The 19291-nt window shown below is 35.9% G+C and overlaps 1 protein-coding gene across 2 annotated transcripts in view; it reads left to right on the top strand.

Moving 5' to 3' along the window:
• The window catches only part of corin (corin, serine peptidase), a 67526-nt gene that overhangs the window by 24320 nt on the left and 23915 nt on the right, over positions 1-19291 (top strand). For both annotated transcript variants that reach the window (XM_088626585.1, XM_088626593.1), the window contains exons 4-8: positions 467-677; positions 6227-6399; positions 13227-13340; positions 15991-16098; positions 19151-19261. In XM_088626585.1, the coding sequence (XP_088482711.1) occupies positions 467-677; positions 6227-6399; positions 13227-13340; positions 15991-16098; positions 19151-19261 (717 nt within the window). The remainder of the gene's footprint in view (positions 1-466; positions 678-6226; positions 6400-13226; positions 13341-15990; positions 16099-19150; positions 19262-19291) is intronic.

The following is a 19291-nucleotide window of genomic DNA, read 5'->3' as shown; positions in this document are numbered from 1 at the left end:
TATTCTACATTCATGAGAAGAGTTATTAATTTTGATCAGAATCTATTTATATAACATGTTGTCTTTCTTAAAATTTGTTGTTAGTGAACATAAAGCATGGGCAATTGCAGACTATTTGGTCGATTGCTCACGTTAATGCTTAAAATTGTTACTATGAACAATTACTTTGGTAAATGTTCAAGCTGTTTCCTCAGCTGTCCTATGGTTTTACTGTATACTGTGCATTTACTTTGTTTTTTCTTACAACTTGTGCAGTGTCATCTAGGTATGCCATATTTTACCTTCATTGCACAGTTTTAATACCATCCATTCAGTTATCATACCATTTTACAATTACTTACCGCTGCTAATGTTTATGTCTGATAACAAATATTCTAGGTTTGTATCACAGTAACCCCTTGGGAAATGTACAAAAACTTGACCTTTTGCATCCTACCCGGGCTTTTCTTTTTCTTGATTCTTTCAGGTCCCTGCATTGATATCAACGTAAGCCAGTGCCATATTTTACCCTACAACCAAACCAGCCTGTCGTCCCGCAGCTCCATTGTGCGGAGCATTGAGGTGGAGATGTTCCTCAAGTTCTTCAGCTCCCTGAATCGCCTCAGCTGCTACCGCCATATCATGCTCTTTGGCTGCAGCCTCGCTCTTCCTGAATGCGCCGGAGAAGGCGATGAAAGGTATGGGAGGGCCAGACACTTCAGAGATCACAGCATGCGACACTCACTGACCACCATGTTTGTCCCAGGTTTCAACTTTGATCTTTTGACTCCTTGCTGATTAGAACTGTCATAAGGGAAAATTCTGAGTGATGTTGTGTAGCCCCCAAAACAGTTTAACCGGATCTTCAGTTCTGAACATGACAGCCTGTGGGGTAGAAATAAAAAAGAGCCTTTGCTTGAAATGTTAGCAGATCTGAAAATAAAATATGGTAGCAGCCGTTGTTTTCTCACCAGATGTTTGGCAGGGAAACACACTGGGGCTTCAGGTTGTTATTTGTTCAAGAGAAATGTTAGGTTTCCAGGGTAATGAAGAAGAGAAAAGAAAAGAAGCAGTGACCAGCACTGTGTTTGCACCACAAATAACCAGTAGCTAGAGAGACTATCCTGCGTGCCTTTTTCTTTTGTTTTCAGTTTACCTGTTGGGTTGGGAAGTAGCCCTTTCTGTACATGAAAAGGGCATTAAAGGTTCCTTCTTTGTACAGTATATCACTGTGTCTGATCACAATCCTCCATGCTACAGTATATAAATATTGGGAAATTCTTTATAAATCATAAAGTAAATGATTGCATCTGCTACAAATGACATGTCTAAGCATTCTTTTATACTTCAACTACATTTGCACAGACATTACACTGTCAAGTACAGCAGACAGAAACCATGTAACCTTGTGGAATCAATATTTGAGGATTTGGCCATTGGCACTTGCACAGTATGGTTATCACAATCATCATAGTTCAATGTAGAGCAAACAGAAAAGCTAGCATGAACTGACTTAATTGTGCGGTTGACATTTTCCAGTAATGAAGTCACACAAGAATATCTTATTACAAGGTGTTGTTTGATGTAATCATGCAGAATACATCAAAACTGTTTTTCACTTCTCAGTTATATATTTTAATCTTAATTAATTCATTCAACCTTAGACTGTTTTATGGAAAACTCATTTAATATATAAGGAGCCAGCGTTCATATCTGTGATTGTGTTCAACATAAAGGTTGTATGATAATTCTGAAAGTTGCTTAAAACCGCCGATTGTGAAGTGGTGAATTAAAAATGTGATGTTCATGGTGTTTTGCATTGTGGACATTAAACGGTTAAAAACAAGTTAATAATAATTTGCATAATTGAATCAGTGAGATATTTCATTTGCCTTGTGTCAAATTTGCCTTGTATCAAAGTGTAAATTAGGTCTGTATGTGAAGTACAGAGACCTAGTTTCAAATAGGGACTGTAGGAAGAAACATGAAGACCATGTTCTAGACAGCTGGACTGAACCACTCTTCTGGAATTTTCTTTCAGAAATTCCATCAATTGATGTGTGAAATCAGAAAGTTTGGAAAGCTCTTAAGACTTTTTCTGATTATTAAAGCTAAACAATTTGTTAAATCTTTCAAACATTATATTAGGAGAACAATAAAATGTAGCAGCTGAGCAGATCAGAGAGATCTTCAAATGCATTTTACAGTGCTTAGCTTTTCCTTAGTGCTTAGCTTATCCTTTCCAAGCTCCAATGCATGGCTGGTTTTAAATAATTCCAAGCACTAATGAAGGGATTAAACAATTACTTGAAGTTAGTCATGTATGGCTGCAAATGCACAACTGCAAACAATTTAATTATTTTGATATTAATCTAAAGTGCGCCTTGTAGTTAAATAACAATATAATAAAATATAAAAAGCATTATTTAATTGTTTACTGCATTTAAAGAGAACCACATCTTTATGTCCTGAGAAACCTGGAATCTTATTTCATATTGTTCTTAACATTCCACTCACAGACGCAATTACACTAACATTTTCTGTACTTTTGGTTTATCCAATTTAATTTTTTTTATTTCATAATAAAAGTAGTCAACAACATGCATTTACTTTTAAGCTATGGGCCTGTGCAGATGAAGCAGCCAAACCAATACTGACAAATATCAGAAACAACATGGGATGCCATTTCAATTAGATATTAGAAACTTCTTAATTTCAATTAGAAACATTTTTTCTACGTATGTTGAAACCAGGTATGTTTTGATGCAAAACATTTTGCGAAATTCAGTTGCTCTCAGTCATGAACCACTGTGTTTGCTTTCATCAATGTGTTAAAACTCTGAGCTTTAGTTTAAGACTTTTTGTTTTTATTTTTTGAGGCCAACTAAAAGACCATTTCTAATGGTAAGAATTTGATGAGGTTAGGAAAATGTGAGTTTAATTGTTTTTATTGAAACTTTAGTATGCCCAGGTAATTGGCCAAAACCCCATTAATCTTTATAAAAGCAGTATCCCTTGGCTCTTACAGTGGAAGAAGAGTTTTCTTAGTGAAACCTGTTAAAATCGTGGTGGTTTTGTAGTCCATCTATCATAACAAGCTTTCTTTCTAACTTTTTTTGTTTGAAAAGCATTGATGTTTATCTCATTGGGTCAAATTACAAGCATTAAAAGCAACAATTATGTAATTATGTAACTTTGATATTGTATACCCACTTATGAGTGGTTATAGTGAATATTAGATTTATTTATTATGTCACCATAATTTTGAACTTTTAATTCAGAGGTGAATTGGTTCTTTTCTGATTCAGATGTATGGATTAGAAACTTCTCCTGCTTTATGTCGGGAGAAGAACGCATATTTAACGTAAAGAATGCTGACTGCACACTGACTGAGTACAAGCAAATACTGAGAAGAGACAGAGATAAAAAGAAGCACAGAGGGCTTATTTCACCATTCATACATTTACCCTAAAACAAATGATATACTGTAAATAGGGAAGCACAATGGCGCAGCGTAGCTGCGTGGAGTTTTCACAGCATGTTCTCTCTGTGTTTGCGAGGTTTTCCTATGGGTGCTCCGGTTTACTCCCACAGTCCAAAGACAGGGTTGTAGGTTAATTGGCTTCTTGGAGAACTGGCCCTGGTGTGAGTGTGTGCATGTTTAGTCCATGTGTGCCCTGAGAAGGACTGCCAGGGTGGTGTCCTACCTTCTGCGCGTTGCTTGCTGGGATAGGATTCGGCTCCACTATGACCTTGTATTGAACCGGGCAGATAGAAAATGGCTGGATTGACATAAATATGGGATCCTGATCCTGAAGGAAATGTGGTGGCATCAGATCCACCAGTTGGTTATTGGACTTCCTTACTTCCGTCTTCTTAAACTTCAGCATGTAATGTTGCCATTTCTGCAAAACGACACCGCTGACTCAGTATAGACACAGAATCTAAGACATGAGCTGACTGAGTTCTTGGACAGTGGCCAAGAGAACTAAATTTGATCCATGCCTAGGTGATCAATGACAAACCTAAAACAAAATATCAGTTGGAAATCAGGACTGTGCTTGCATCAGGCTACCTTTCACAGCTAACATGTTGCAGAGTAGTTGTGTGTTAAGCTACAGTACATGAAATAATTAATTATACCAAATCTCTGCATGGTGAATCCATAAAACCACGTGTCCATGGCATGTGGCCAAATGGACAGAGCTTAGTTTTCTGTTTACCTGTGTTGATTTTATCATCTCCTGGAACAAAACTCATTTAGCACATACCACTTAAGTGTGAACATGGCATTATTTTAGAATACCAAAACAAATAATTATCAGACTTCACATCAGAACACATCATAGATCATACACAATTCAAGTTATTTTTATAATTCTGAAATTCAGGTTTTTTTTAAAGATTACTCTGTATTTCCAAACTGGAAAAACTCACGAAATATAGCAAAGTTCCACAGTGTTACTGAATTATTTTATCTTACTTGATGGAAACTAATGAAATGGTCCTCATTTATAGAAGGAACTTAAGTGAAATTCTGTAATAGTTACACTTTTTGTTTTTATGTTTACATTATTATACTACTGCAAGTATTTGAGGCAGTTGGAGAAAAATCTTTAATAATTTGTAGGGTTTTATCTACTTGTAAAAATAATCACATATACTGTATCTTGAAGTACTGACTTTTGTTCTACATCATACAGCCCTTGCAGACTTCCAAGTCATTTTCCTATGTTAATGGAGAGTGTATTAGAGGAAAACACACATATACTGATCTGTTTAATAGCAATGGTAAATAATGTTGTCATGAAATGAGCAGCAGTCAAATTTTGCAACCTGGATACATTTACTAGCACAGGTTACATTGCATATAATTCTGATTCCTGACCCTTACAATAGACAGTTTGGAAAATAGTGTGAAAAGATCTAAAGCTATTATTTTTCTAATTTAAACCATTTAATTGAAGAATTAAAGATAATTATTGATGTGATTAGTTTGCGACAAAAGAACAGTGAAAAAATAATATATGCATCCATCCATTTTCTAAACCGCTTTATCTGGTACAGGGTCGCAGAAGAACTGGAGCGTATCCTGGCAAGCCACAGGCACAAAGCAGGATATACCCTGAATGGGACACCAGTCCATCCCAGGATACAAACAAGCATGGACGCACTCACACCCTGACCCAGTTTTCTCAGAAGTGTTTTAGTCTACCAGAATGTCTTTGAACCGTGGAAAAGAAACAAAGCACCCAGAGGAAACATACAAACTCCATTGTATGGTGTTATATTAAAGACATCAAAATTAGGCAAATATATTGGAAAGTTTTACCTTAGTTCCATTCTTAAAAGGGTTTAATAATAATAAATTCAAAAGGTTAAATATATGTCTTAAGAACACAGGAAAGTATAAATGAATGGAGGCCATTAATTTTATTAAGCTTATTTGGTGCTTAGTAACGAATTGATTAAAGGTTGTCATCCAAATGTTTCTTGATTAAAGCCAGGGTGTCATCTTCAACAACATGGTTAGGTAAATTGTGCCATAGTTTCCCAACCTTTTATATAAAGAAGTGCCTCTTGTTCTCAGTTTTCATTGCACTTTCACGCAGTTTCTGCTTGTGTCCTTCAGTTCCTATTTTACTGTCCACTGGGTTCTTTTATTGAACTCTGTCCTTGTGTTTAGCACTCGTTCTCTGAAGGCTGCAATATACCTTTGAGGGACAGATTTAATTCAAGTAATGTTTGCCTGATAAAGACCCATAAGGAGGCTTAATAATGGTTGTCACAATTAATCACTGAAACAATTCCAAGATTGTTTAAAAGTCATGGGTGGGATAATTAATCCTGGTGACTGAATCCTCCCCTAGAAAGGGACATGCTCATTGTGACGTAAGAGCGTTCTAAGTGTTTGCCAGCTGTGGCTGTCATGAGAGACTATCAGTATCCATAAAGTGAAATGTTGTGTTGAATGATTTTACTTTTTTGGTTTTACTTTTGCTGATAACTGAGGCAGCAGGGCCATGGAGCTCTCGGCTCATATCTGGAAGTTTGTAGTTTTGAAATGCCAGGTGAGGAACTGCTTTTATACCCTTGAGTACTTCAGTCAGGTGGCTTTGTTAAAATAGTTGTATTAATGTTACCTTGTGGCATAGTCCTTGAAATAATGATGCAAATGTAAGTTGCTATCCATGAAAGTGTCAGTCAAACTAATAAATCATGCTGCCCTGCTCTTTCTTCCCCAAAGGAGGCTGATATTCCCCTGTATGTCATTCTGTGAGGCGGCAAGGGAGGGCTGTGAGCCTGTTCTGCAGACTTTCAACGCCTCCTGGCCAGACTTCCTCAGGTGCTCCCAGTTCAAAAACAGCACCAGCATGGATGATAGTGCTCCGATCTGCTACAGTCCTAAGCAAACAAAAGGTAAGTGTTTCCCCTCTTCATCCTTAAGGGTGTATTTATATTTAAATGCATCATTACTTACTAAGACTTCAAAAACTCTATGCTGATAAATGAGTATGGTATAATAAACATTATTTTCTAAACTAATTTTTTAAATTAATAAATCACATAATTTCAAACTGAGAGTGACAATAGGTTCACCTGCTGTAGCAGGTTAGAGTATTTCATTTATTTAATTTGTAATATTCACTATTTTTTATTTTCATTTAGTTTTTGCAGTTGTCAATGACATGAATACTGTCTATGCAAAAAGGGCAGGGAGTATCTGTGTTAATAGTTGGTGGTTTTCTAAAAAAGGGTTTTTTGCCTTCTGTAGCTTGCCCTTCCTAATTAAATCCATTCCTTAGAAAAAAGTAAGCTTCACTTAACTCTTGCAGTACGCTTTCTGACACATACTTGAAGTAGGCTGGATGTATTTTTTGGGATTATACTTTAATTCATGAGGCAACAGCTAGAAGCTGAACAAAATGGTCTTTGCTGTAGGATCAGCGGTTGTTTGATTTCTCGGGAGGTTTGTCAGACTCATAGTTTCTGGAAGCCCCAATTCGATGTCATACAGACCTCCTCCACAGTGTGCGTCATGCTTTCACACTCTCTGGCCTTTCCAGAAAGTATCCCGAACACATCATTTTGTCATTCCTTTGCCTAGAAACCTAATGAATGTACTGTAGATGTGATCATCACCAGCTCCTAAATCTCCTGCATCGTTCTGTAAACATCATTCTAATAAGCAGAACAAATAAAAATCTAATGAGGCTCATATGTACAGCCTACATATTGAGAGCGGTTTCCTTCAGGTGCTTTTACAAAATGGCCAAAAAGTACTGAAATTAATTTCAATTGTAATTAAAGGCTGCTAAACTTTGACTTTATAGGAATGCAAAGTTTTATTCGCAACGTGCTTGCTTACTATTATTGAGAAGCAGCCAGAGTCAGAGTATACTAGCTTTTTGTTTGGTTTGGTTGGTAATTAGTCCCAAAAACTCACCAAGTTGTTTTTACAAGGATTCCAGGCATCTGGCTGCCACAACATGTCTGGGGAATTTGTTATCCTTTTTTGTGGAAGGGCACTACTTTTACAATGAGTAATTACAACCCCTGTTTCCAATTTACTGCAATGTTTGAGGGTTTTTTCCATTGATGTGAGGAAGGTTGGGATATCTGTTCTGCACAATGTGACCTGAATACCAGGGTCAGTATCTGCAACTTAAGACGTTTCTAAAGGTTTTCCCTGGCCTTTACATTTGTTGATATTCTTTGAGTGTGGTTTTTAAATGCAAAAGGATGGATGGCACTAATTTTCAGCACCCTTCTAAGCACTTGTTATAATTACAATTTGAAATGTGCTTCCAAGCCGAATATGTACTTTAGTGACACACTTGCCTTTGTAAAATGTGGACATGTACACAAGGGAGTTGACAGACTGTCATTAATGCATGCCTGAATATGAGACAAGAGCGTATTGGATTTCATTGGTTAATAAGATTGTTGAACACTACTGTTGAATAAGCACACATCAATTTTAAGACGACTGAAAATCCGGAGTACATAAAGGTTGTATTGTATAAGGTTCCAATAGTGACAGACCCACATAAATTGTAATTGTAAATATTAAATATCATTCCATGCATCATAAAAAAAAAAATGATTCTTCAGAAGCATCAATAACTTAGTGGCTTCATCTGTTATTTAAATATATTATTTGTAGCCAAAGTTTAAGTACTGAGATTTGTAAAGCATGTGTTGAAGGTATTCCAGTCACTGATTCTAAAACAAGTTTTTGAATCAATTTCTCCCTTGAATTATTGTTTTTTACACATTGTAAAGACAATAATTTTGATATGGCAGCAAGTTCTTGGAAAGATATACTGCTGTACAGTATATGCAATTGCCGACTGCCCTGTTGTTCATTGAAAAACTAATCAGAGACTTGACAAAAAAATTACAGCATGTCTATAAATATTGTGTTAAGATGACTTCTACTGTACGTCCTGATGAGTTTAGGACATACTTCAGAGTCAAGTCCACTCTTTTTGGAAATATAAACTGGAATTCAGAGTGAATTGTACCCCAGTATAAAGCTGTTGGCTTTACATACCTTTTTTCCCAAGATGTGATGTGATAAAATCATCTCTATTTTGTATTTCTCTGGATGCTGGAAATGACATCAGAGAGACAACAGCCTCTTGGACACAGTCTACACACACTAGTGAACTACTAATAATGTGTGTACACATATTAAAACTTACCAAGACATGAGCTGAAGAAATAAAAACTTGCTTAGTTGTAACACCTCAGCTCTATATTTTTAATTGATACTTGATCTTTGAATAAATACATATACTGTAGATTCTGCCATGAATTATAACACAACAAAGAGAATTCAGTTTGGTCCTGTGTTTTGGCCAGGTTGTAAAAAACTTTATGAACAGGTGATATTTTACAACTTCCTATACATTGTCCTTCATAAAATATAACTGATCTTTATGATAATGTGTGTATTTTTTATTTTTTACATTGCTGTCTTTTTGAAGTAGAAGAAACTACTGGATTGCTGTTCCATATCACATATTCAGTGGTTTCTTTTCTAGTACACAGGAAAAAGCTAGAAATGAAAGGAAATCAATCCAAAATACTATAAAATCTATTCATCCTGTCAGAATGAAGATGCCAGCAGGCAATTCGATTGTCCAAGCAAATTATGCTTAGAGTATTCTCTGGATTAGCAAAGATCATTGATTAGGAAAAAATGTGTTTTATAAATTATGATGGAATTACTGAAAGTAAAATGAAAGTAACTATTATGTTTAGCATTTCATTTACCTAAACAACACTATGGTGGTTGTAGAATAAAACATGTAATTTTAATCATTGTAAACTCTTTAGGTGAGTTGATGGATATAATATGTGGTTTAAGCTAAGAATAATCCTTCCTTTTATTAGAATTACCTGAACTTAAGTAGTATACAGTAAGTATTATTTGACCTAGGTAAAGGAGAACTATTTCATGCTTGCCTTTTTTTTAATAGATTGAACAGACTGAGAATACTATGGGCTGTGTGAAGTCTATTTGTGAGGTGCACATATCAGGAGTTGATATACTGTATGAATTTAAAGAGCAGGTCTTCTATTAGTCTTTTCATCATAAACAGAGTATCTGCAGACTAGTGCTGCAGACTAGCCTGGAACGTCTGAGGAAGTCCTGATAAAAACAAATGAAGGTCAGTCTTTTCATCCTGCCAGTATTGAGATGCCAGCAGAGAAGTCAATTGCCCAGGCTAATTTTACATGACCTTAAGCATTATTGCTTTCAATATACATGGTGTCCCTCATTCACTGAAGTTTTTCCATTTTTTCCACTTACTGTGTATTTTCTTACAGCAACAAATTCAATAAATGAACACTGCATGTTCCGTAATATTATATTCTTGGTAGTTCAAGGGTTTCTTTACACAAAGAATATGGTAAAAGTAACAGTATTTCTCAATTGTTTGATTAGCAAAGAAACACTATTTTGTAAATGGACTATACAGTTTTTGGGGGGGGGGGGTTAATATTATATTTAGGTATGCATTTAAGGTTAATGGGTTTATTTCTAAATATTTTAACAAGATTGATCATATTCAATCTTAGAAATGTCTGACTTTTGAAGTAGACTAATTTTGCTGATATTCAATATCTGATGTGAAGTGACACATACCGTACAAGCACAAAGACTCTCACACATGCAAATATGTCTCTTTGAAAAGAGTATTACGAAACTGTAGTTTGTCTATCATTTTTAAATTTAAAGTGCAGACATCCATTCATATTTTAAGTTATACAGGCAGTACACAGTACATTAGTCAAAGATGTACACTTGGAGTAACAAGAGAAGACAGAAAAATACATGGATAGGTTAGAGGGCAAATAAAAGTATGAGGCATGATTAGAAGAGTGAAGGAATTAAACCAGCAATGGTGTGGACACACAGCAAGCTGCCATTGGGCTGAGGAATTACTCTATTAATAATGTAGATTAGATTACTGGATTAGAGAAAAAAAAAACAGTTACTTTAAAGAATTATTCCCATTAAAATGTATGATAAAATCAAAAGGGTTTTCAAAAAGGAGTTGGATGAAGATGACTGAAGACAAAAATCTGTTAAATGCGATGGGGTCTGTAGCAGTTCTGAGGATGCACATACTGTAGTACCCTACTGTGAATTTATCAGGTACCTTCTGTAGTGATGAATTTAGCTCTGTCCCCGGGTCAGACCAATCTTCCCGTACTCTATATCCCAAGTTTCATGAACAGTTATAGTATAGTAAAGATTATTTTTTTTCCTAAAAGGTTTGTATTCTTGTCTTGGAATGGAGCCAAAATTTGAAAAGGATGGCAGCCATTTTGACCATAAGTAATGTAATGACCATAAACTTTCCATTTTTAGAAAAATGAAAAAGCCATTTAGCAAACATACTTTAAAAATTCACTTTTTATGAACCTGTGCCAAGAAAATAATATTGTCTGACTTCAAGATTCCTGCCTCCACACTGTGGTCATCGCAACACTAATTTACCTGATATAATAATTTCGCAATAACGTGTTTTCAGTTACACATACTGTATCATCAAACAGAAGTCGAGACTTTCACAGTGGAAAATGTCATTGATTTTCTTATTTATACTAAATGTGCCTGATTCTGTACAAGGCCCAATGAGCTCTAATTACAGCCCAAATTAAGTGTTAACACTTTTTAAATTAATGACACATTTTGATGACTTAATGCTTCATGACTTTGCTGCTTTTAATGACAGCTGTTCATCACACATGAGTCAAAATATCTAGTTCTGTTATTCTTCAAAAAGTAAGGTATGGTTTCTCTTATCCTTTCAGTGGTAACCAAACTCCAGATATGAAGAAAAGTAAAGTTAAGGTTATACAAGAAATACTACTTGTGACCAGTATCCATTTTCCTACTAGCAAGGCAAAGTCTTTCGCTCTTAGAACAATAAACCATAGTTGTGTTTTAGAGATTCATGTTTTTTCTGAACCACAGAGTAATTGGTTAAAAAGTCATCAGTAATGTAATTTATTCATTTTTTTAAAGGAAAATGTTCTGAAAACCCACATCATGCAGTATTTGATTATCAGAGACTGTGTCACAAGTGCACTTTTTAAAGTTTTACTGTTGACATTAATGCATTAGATGAGTAATGCAGATTAATGACTATTGAAAACAGCTTTAAAGGCAAAAAAAAGAGTTTTACTTATAAGGTAGTTTTGCACATGAAACAATCTTTATTTACGATGGTACTGTACCATTACAACCTGTAGCATGTTTTGTTTGTCATTATTAGTGGGTATGCCATCCTAATGTCAGTAGCATTAGTTTAAAAGTTCATTTGGTTGCACACTTGGAAGGCTTTTCCAGTTTCTTAAAAGGAGTCTAATTATACCATACAAAATCTTTAAACAGGTCGTTTAAATAAGATAAGATAACAATAGCACTGACTCATTACAGTCAAGTCTTTTGTTGTAGAAAATAGGCCAGATGTTTTATGGTGGTTTCTTTTTTAAATTGTTTGCCGGATTTCAAAAGGGGGTTCTTGAAGCGCTCTTTAGAACTTCTATGAGGCAGCTTTCTGGCTTTTGTTTGATTCATTAAAAAGGGAATAAACAACAGAATATCCTTCTTGTCTTTCAGCGGTTTGGTTGTCTTGGTGTTGTGTCTTTGAAGGCTTTAGCCGTTTTTTTAAGAGGAAGCTACACTACATTTTTCTAATGAAAATGCAGATGGTGTACATCATAAACCAGAGAGTGGCTGTATTGCTGGAATAAAAAAATAAAATTAAGTAAGGAAAACACTTTAATTTAGTTTAACAGCTTAGGAGTTTGGGAATTTTGCACAGAAATTTGTCTAGTAAATGAGAATTTGATAATAACCAGTTTTGTGGTCATATTCTTTCAAATTACTTCATGGAATAGAAAGATTCTCCTTTATTAAAAATGTTAGAATGTTAAAAATTATTTAAAAGAAATAATTTGCATTATCATTTGATCTCTGAATGTTTTCCACTTCTTTCCTTCATAAAGAATTTGGTGAAGTTTATTCCATCCACCTATCCAGCCATTTTCTAAGTGCTTGATCTGATACAGCATCGTAGGGGAGCTGGAGCCTATCTCAGCAAGGAGCAGGCACAAGGCAGGACACCCCCTTGAAGGGATGTCAGTCCATCGCACGGCAGACAGACACGCTCTCATACACATCAGGGCCAATTTCTTAGGAGCCAATTAACTTACCTGTGTATGTCTTTGGCATACTGTAGCACCTGGAGGAAACCCACGCAAACACAGGAGAACATACTATGCAAACTCTACACAGACAGCACCCCAGGTCCGAAATTAAACGCAGGACCCCAGTGCTAACCCCTGTGATACTCTGATACTGATGGGTTTTCAGTAACTTTGGCGTTATTGCACCTTTTTTTCTGATATTTGATAATTTCATTTTCAGTTCAGTTCATGACTCGTATACCTAACAATTATTGGTTATTATTGCCCAGAGGCCTACAAGAAACATTTTCCTTCTGTTACTGTTTATTGTAGTTACAGTCTATATAATCAAAAACACTATAAATGTTGTTGCTTTTACCTGATAATAGCATTGAATAACACATTTTATTGCTGGATAAGTGAATTGTGAGGACAGCTGACTTCGTAAATAAAGCCAATGAAAGATATTGGTTGCCGTGTATTATCTAATACTAATTAAACCAGATTAATTTGTTTTTCTTTCCCTGTTTCAGCTGTTTGTGGTGGGCAAGACAATTTCCTATGTGCCACAGGAATCTGTGTCCCCAGGAAACTGCTTTGTAATGGTTACAATGACTGTGATGACTGGAGCGATGAGGCCAACTGCAGTAAGTCACTGAAGAAAATATTGGATTTGGGGACTTTTTTAGCTCTTGGAGATGAAAGAATTCAGGAACTGGTCACCCTACCAGAGCAAATGAGAAATGCAAATAAAGCAAATTGCCTTTTGCTAAACAACCATCTGGTGTTGTTTTGCAGATGGTCAAGGAATACACATTGCTTACTTGCCTGAATTAGACATTACTGCCCATTTTGTTTTCTTTCTTAGAAGAAAAGTGCAATAGCAGGATTTAGAGGTGCATAAAAATGACTTAATGAGACCTTCTCACAATTCTCCAGTTTACAATTTATGAAAACAAGATATTCCATCAGGGTGGTCTAGCAGAGCTGTAAAGAGCATTAGGTGTCCCAAATCCTTTTCATCCTTTGGTGTGTGTTTCACTCTGAATTGGCCAAACACACATAACCAGTGGGGCTATGTTGTCTTTTCTCCCACCGTTGTGTTGTTTCAAAAGACAGCTGTGATTGAAGGTCCCTGGAGGTAATGTGTCTTCCATAGCATTATAACACCATTGGTTTGATGTTAATAATGGAGTTCCATGGCATGCAATGTGAAGACACCCTAACCATAATTTACACATGACCACAAAACCCCAAATTACAACTTATTATTTCATCATTTGTAATTAAAAAATGGGATATCATTGGAATTTGTTTGCAGTACACTGCACCGTATTTGTCAATTCCCTGTGAGACAAACAGCAGTAAAATAGATAATGTGCGCAATCAAATTTGAATACACACTGATTTGTGTTCATTTCAGAAGCTCTTTCCTGCACACTTTTTCCATTGACTTGTCAGTTTTGAGGTCTGATCCTGTTGATATGACATGTCATGGATGTACTGTAGAAGACATGAGGTGCATCGCACAGAGATGTTTGAGATGTGTGTAATGGGTTTAAAATGAGTTCCCTGGCTGAACTGTAACTTAGTTTCACTTCCATGAGAGATGATGCCCTGCTAGACTGCAAATATCAGCCTTGACGCTGGTATAGGAAGTTAAACACACATTACAGGGTGGAGGTGGAGGTGAGGAAGGGGGGGGGGGGGTTGTTATACAAAGCCATATTCGGTTTCCAGCCAAGGTTTGGACAGTTGGAAAAGAGATGGAAGGTATTTACTGCATACATAGGTCTCTCATCACATTAGCACAGTCTGTGACATTGTAAATGCGACACTGGTCACGGTTGAATAGAAGCGTGTAGGAGTCCTGCTGTTAGAGGAAATAAAGTCATCTGTCTATTTTCCTCACAGACTCCAGCAAGCAGAATTAAATGGGAGGCTAAAAAAAATTAATCATTCAGTTTTGTCCTTTAGTTTGACTTCTGCTAATTACAGGTGAGGGAGGGTGAGCGTTCTAGTCAGGGGGTTGTTGTCTTTTCATTTCAAGAAGTTAATATTTATAATACAAGTGTTCAGATCATTGCTGTCAGCTGATTAATGAGAAGGTCACAGCACATTGTAAATCCACTTAAAATGTAGTATAAATATACCGACCTACAAGGGCGGTTGCAAATAGGAAGCTAGGTCTCCTCAGTGTCCTACTATAGGTGCAGAATAACCTAAATTAATTTTCTGTTTCTGTTCGTGATACATTTCATTATATTATTATCTACATGGGGAGGTGCAGTGGTTAACATTGCTGCCTTGCAGCACAGGGGATCCTGGGTTCAGTTTCAGACCTTGGGTGTTGTCTGTGTAGAGTAAGTACATGTATATTCTCCCCATGTTTACATACATTTCCTCCAGGTTCTCTGGTTTCCTCCCACAGTCCACAAACATACTGGTAGATTAAATGGCTTTTGGGAAAACTTGCCCTGTGTGTGTCTGTGTGTGCCTTGCAATGGACTGGCATCCTGTCCAGGGTGTATCCGGCCTTTGCTTGCCAGGATAGGCTCCAGCATCCCTGCAACTCTGGATTGGACAGAGCAGTTTGAAAATGGATGGATAACACGATTAGTCTTTAGAGTATACTGTATGGTGACTTTTCTTTTTGCTAGAATAACAAAGAATCTATTCTCTTAAAGTCCTGAAAATTGTTATATTTACAGTAGGTGCATGCTTCTATTTTCTTTGTCAGGACATTAAGTGAAGTGACAATATAAATTCTACAGCATCAAACCTATTGTGGATATTCTGTTCCAAAACTTTATACCCTCAGTTTAAAAGGATATTTAAATCCAAAGACAACATGTTAGTTCCTTGCGCCTGTTGCTTGGTTAGATAGAATTAGAATTAGATTAGAATCCATTGATGGTAACTTTTTAATGATATCTAGCCTAAAATTTGCATTGTAATTCCACGTCTAATTTTCAAGAAACTCAGAGAAGGTATTTAGTTTCCTTTACTTTCCTTAAGTTATTTTTACAGTTTTCAGGTTTTACAGTGCTCATAGCTAAGGAAAGGAAAAATATACAATACAGTATGTGTTGAAACCTCCAGGGAGAAACTGTAGTAAAACAAATCAAGATGTTGTGCGATAACTTAATTTGACCAGGTATCACTTTTAGTTTCTCCTTATAGGAAACCATATTAGAAGGTATATACTGTATATACAGTAGACCATATTAGAACAGTGTCATTGTCTGGGAGGTACTGTAGTTAAATGTTATTCACTATTCTGCTTTTCCTTTTAAGACTGCAGCAAAGACCAGTTTCAGTGTGGTACTGGGCGCTGCCTAAGTCACAGCCTTGTGTGCGATGGCTATGATGACTGTGGAGACCTCAGTGATGAGCAAAATTGTGGTAAGGCTGTTTCTGTTTTTTTTTTAACCATTTAGGTTCATTTCATTTTCTCTTACTATAAAGCCATTTGTCTTGAATTCCACAAATTTTGTGCTTTTAGACAAAGTATTTGTTCTTGATCTTACAAATTAAATTAAACCAGTTACTTTTATAATTGTGTATTTTGTTGCCTTTGTCAGTTTTTACAGTTGTTTATCTTTGCTCTTTATTTCATTCAATGTTTTTTTTTTACTCCTAAAACTTTAAAAAAATATTTATTTACTTTAGGTTAATTGTGTTGATCTAATATTCTGCTGGTCATGTTTTCCTAATTATCTGAAAATCATTGAAAATTTAGAGAATGGTACCCAATATATTTTACATTTTTGTATAATCTGCTTTATCATATAAATTATTTACAGGATTTGAAGTTTTGAATCCTGGTCACACAGGGCCACAATCCATGAGGCTTTCTGTCTCTTTTAGTTTTGAATGTACTGTATAATGATTTGGGGAAATTTATGCTTTGATTACACCAGCAAATACTTTGCTCACTTAAGTTAGAAGTGGTCTTCTACAGCCAAACACAGGCAGTAGTGCTTTTATGGTTTCATTGAAAACGATCTCCATATTAATTTATTTAGCAGATCGACTACTAAAATGAGCAAAATGAAATGAAACGTTGAGTTGCTAATTAGCAACTTTTTTATATAAATGTAGAAGTCATGTCTCAATATATAATAAACTAATTTCTCTTGATGAACTTCCAGAAATGATCCCCATACCTCAGTATAAAAAACATGTAGTTAAAAAACATTTACTTCTAGCACCATTTACTGAGAATGAATTGTGTGTATAATTAATTTTATCTAATTTATACAAAAGGTTTACTAGAGTACTGCGGCTGTAAATATTTTAATGTTTGTAATCCTATATTTTGGGAGATTGGTTTATTTTAATTTGTGCTCTTATACTTGAGCTATGTTAATGTATAAGCTTTCGTAGAAAAGTGATTTTGAAGCAACATAAATATGTTATACACATTGTGTGTTATACATTTGATGCACATCGTGTACTCAAGTGATGTCTACAAAGCAATTTCCATGTCTGATGGAGTGCTTTGCACATGCTGTAAGATTGTTCCATACATTTGTTACATAAAGGACCTACAGTGTGCTATACAAAGGCTATTGTTGTATAAGTAGTGTGTATTTCAAACGTGATTTTAATGACATTCATTTAATCATATTCCCTCCCTTTATCTCAAAGGTAAAATAGAATTTAATAGAAGTAAAGATCCTTATTGTATGTCACTAATTACTTCACACCAGTTTGAGCTTTCAGTTCTTAGCTGCCCTCTCTCCCTTTTATTAATCTTATACATAAAAAGGTACCCAAATTACATTTTTACTATAAAAACAACAATTGAACACTCAGTGCCAAAATTGTTTTTATGTTATACCCAAGACATATAAAATTTAATGTGTATGGGGGTATATGGGGTTTTGTTGTTTTGTCCTGGTGTAATGACCTCCTTGTGGTCTCTGCCCAGTCTCTTGTGCTTTTGTGCCCCACAATATAGTGATTTAATGTTTTCAACATGTGCTGCAAGCGTGACTCCATTACCTAAGAAATTGTCATTATTATCCTAGGGGTTTTAAATGCATCTTAAATACAGTCTATTGCAAATGACATTGAAATATATCTGCATACTTAATTAACATACAATAAAACAGAGACAACAAGGAAATGTGACAACTATTTCAAAAAATCACATTAAACATTAACAGAACTCCAGGGTGTGTGGTTTAATGTGTGATTATCACAATAAATTGTTGAGGCATTCAGCTATGTGCTGTGCTTTTTCACTCTGTGGTGTTGTGATTATCCACATTAATCTCGCTCCTATTGAGCATTAATGTTTAAATATTACACTTGATGAATTAAGGTTGCTTATAACACCTGTGGAATTGTAGCTCTCCAGTACCACGGTGTATGCCACTGTACTGAGTTGTATGTCATCAATGACAGTGATAAAGTGCAGTTCATCTCTTCATAGTGCTTCTCCTATGGAAATATTCCCCAATACAGTCCCAAACACCTCAATGCTTAATTGAACTTTTACATACTGAACTCCACAGGTTTTTTTCTTCAGCAAAATTAATTACTCATGGTTTTCTTATCCTTTTTGAATTTTGGCAGCTTATTTAAACCATTAGGCTATAAATAGCAGCTAAAAAAGCTATAAAACACTAGCAGCTATATCACCCTGCTGCTCACAAGTGCAAACCCACTGAAACTCAGCAGGTGTGAGTCTGGCCATTACCTGCCTGACCATTAGGGAGTGCTCACCCTGCGTTCTGTGTGGATATTGCAGTCTTCGGCAATGTGACAGGGACACAATACTGTAGAAAAGCGCTGCCCTTCGGATGAGACATAAAACCGAGGTCCATTCTTGAAAAGGGATGTTACCCCTGTGTCCTGGTCAAATTTCCCATTGGCCTTTACCAATCATGTCTTCCTAATAATCCCCATCTCTGAATTGGCTTCATCACTCTGTTCTCCTCCCCACTGATAGCTGGTGTGTGGTGAGAAAACTGGCGCACTATGACTGCCGTCACATCATCCAGGTGGATGCTGTACATTGGTGGTGGTGGAGGGGAGTCCCCATTACCTGTAAAATGCTTTGAGTGGAGTGTCCAGAAAAGTGCTTTATAAGTGTAAGCAATTAATATTATCATAATTCATAATTATTATCATTACTGTATGTTCTCCCTTACCGTGGGTTTCCCCCCACAATCCAAAGATATACTTCAAGGTTATTGGGTTCTGGGAAAATTGCCAGGATAGGCTCCAGCTCCCTTGCAACTCTGCATTGGATGAAGTGGTAAAAAAAAATGGATGAATAATATAGTTATTATTATTTATAACACTTTTTACTGTTCATAAACACCGTTTAACCGCCCCAGGGCTAAAATTTTGCTTTTGAACTACAAGGAATCTCAGTTTGGCATATTTTCCAGCATTCTAATTATTAGATTAATTAGAAGTGTGAAACCTGGGTGTTTTTCAGACTGCGATCCAAACAAGGAACACAGGTGTGGTGATGGCAGGTGTATCACCACTGACTGGGTGTGCGATGGTGACCACGATTGTGCTGACAAGAGCGATGAAGTCAACTGCTGTAAGTCGGTTGTTTTAATCTGCCTTGATT

This window comes from Lepisosteus platostomus, chromosome 1 (assembly GCF_059453375.1).
Source record: "Lepisosteus platostomus isolate fLepPlt1 chromosome 1, fLepPlt1.hap1, whole genome shotgun sequence".
NCBI classification, from domain to species: domain Eukaryota; kingdom Metazoa; phylum Chordata; class Actinopteri; order Semionotiformes; family Lepisosteidae; genus Lepisosteus; species Lepisosteus platostomus.
The sequence above is the reverse complement of the archived record's forward strand: the minus strand, read 5'-3'. Positions and strand labels throughout refer to the sequence as shown.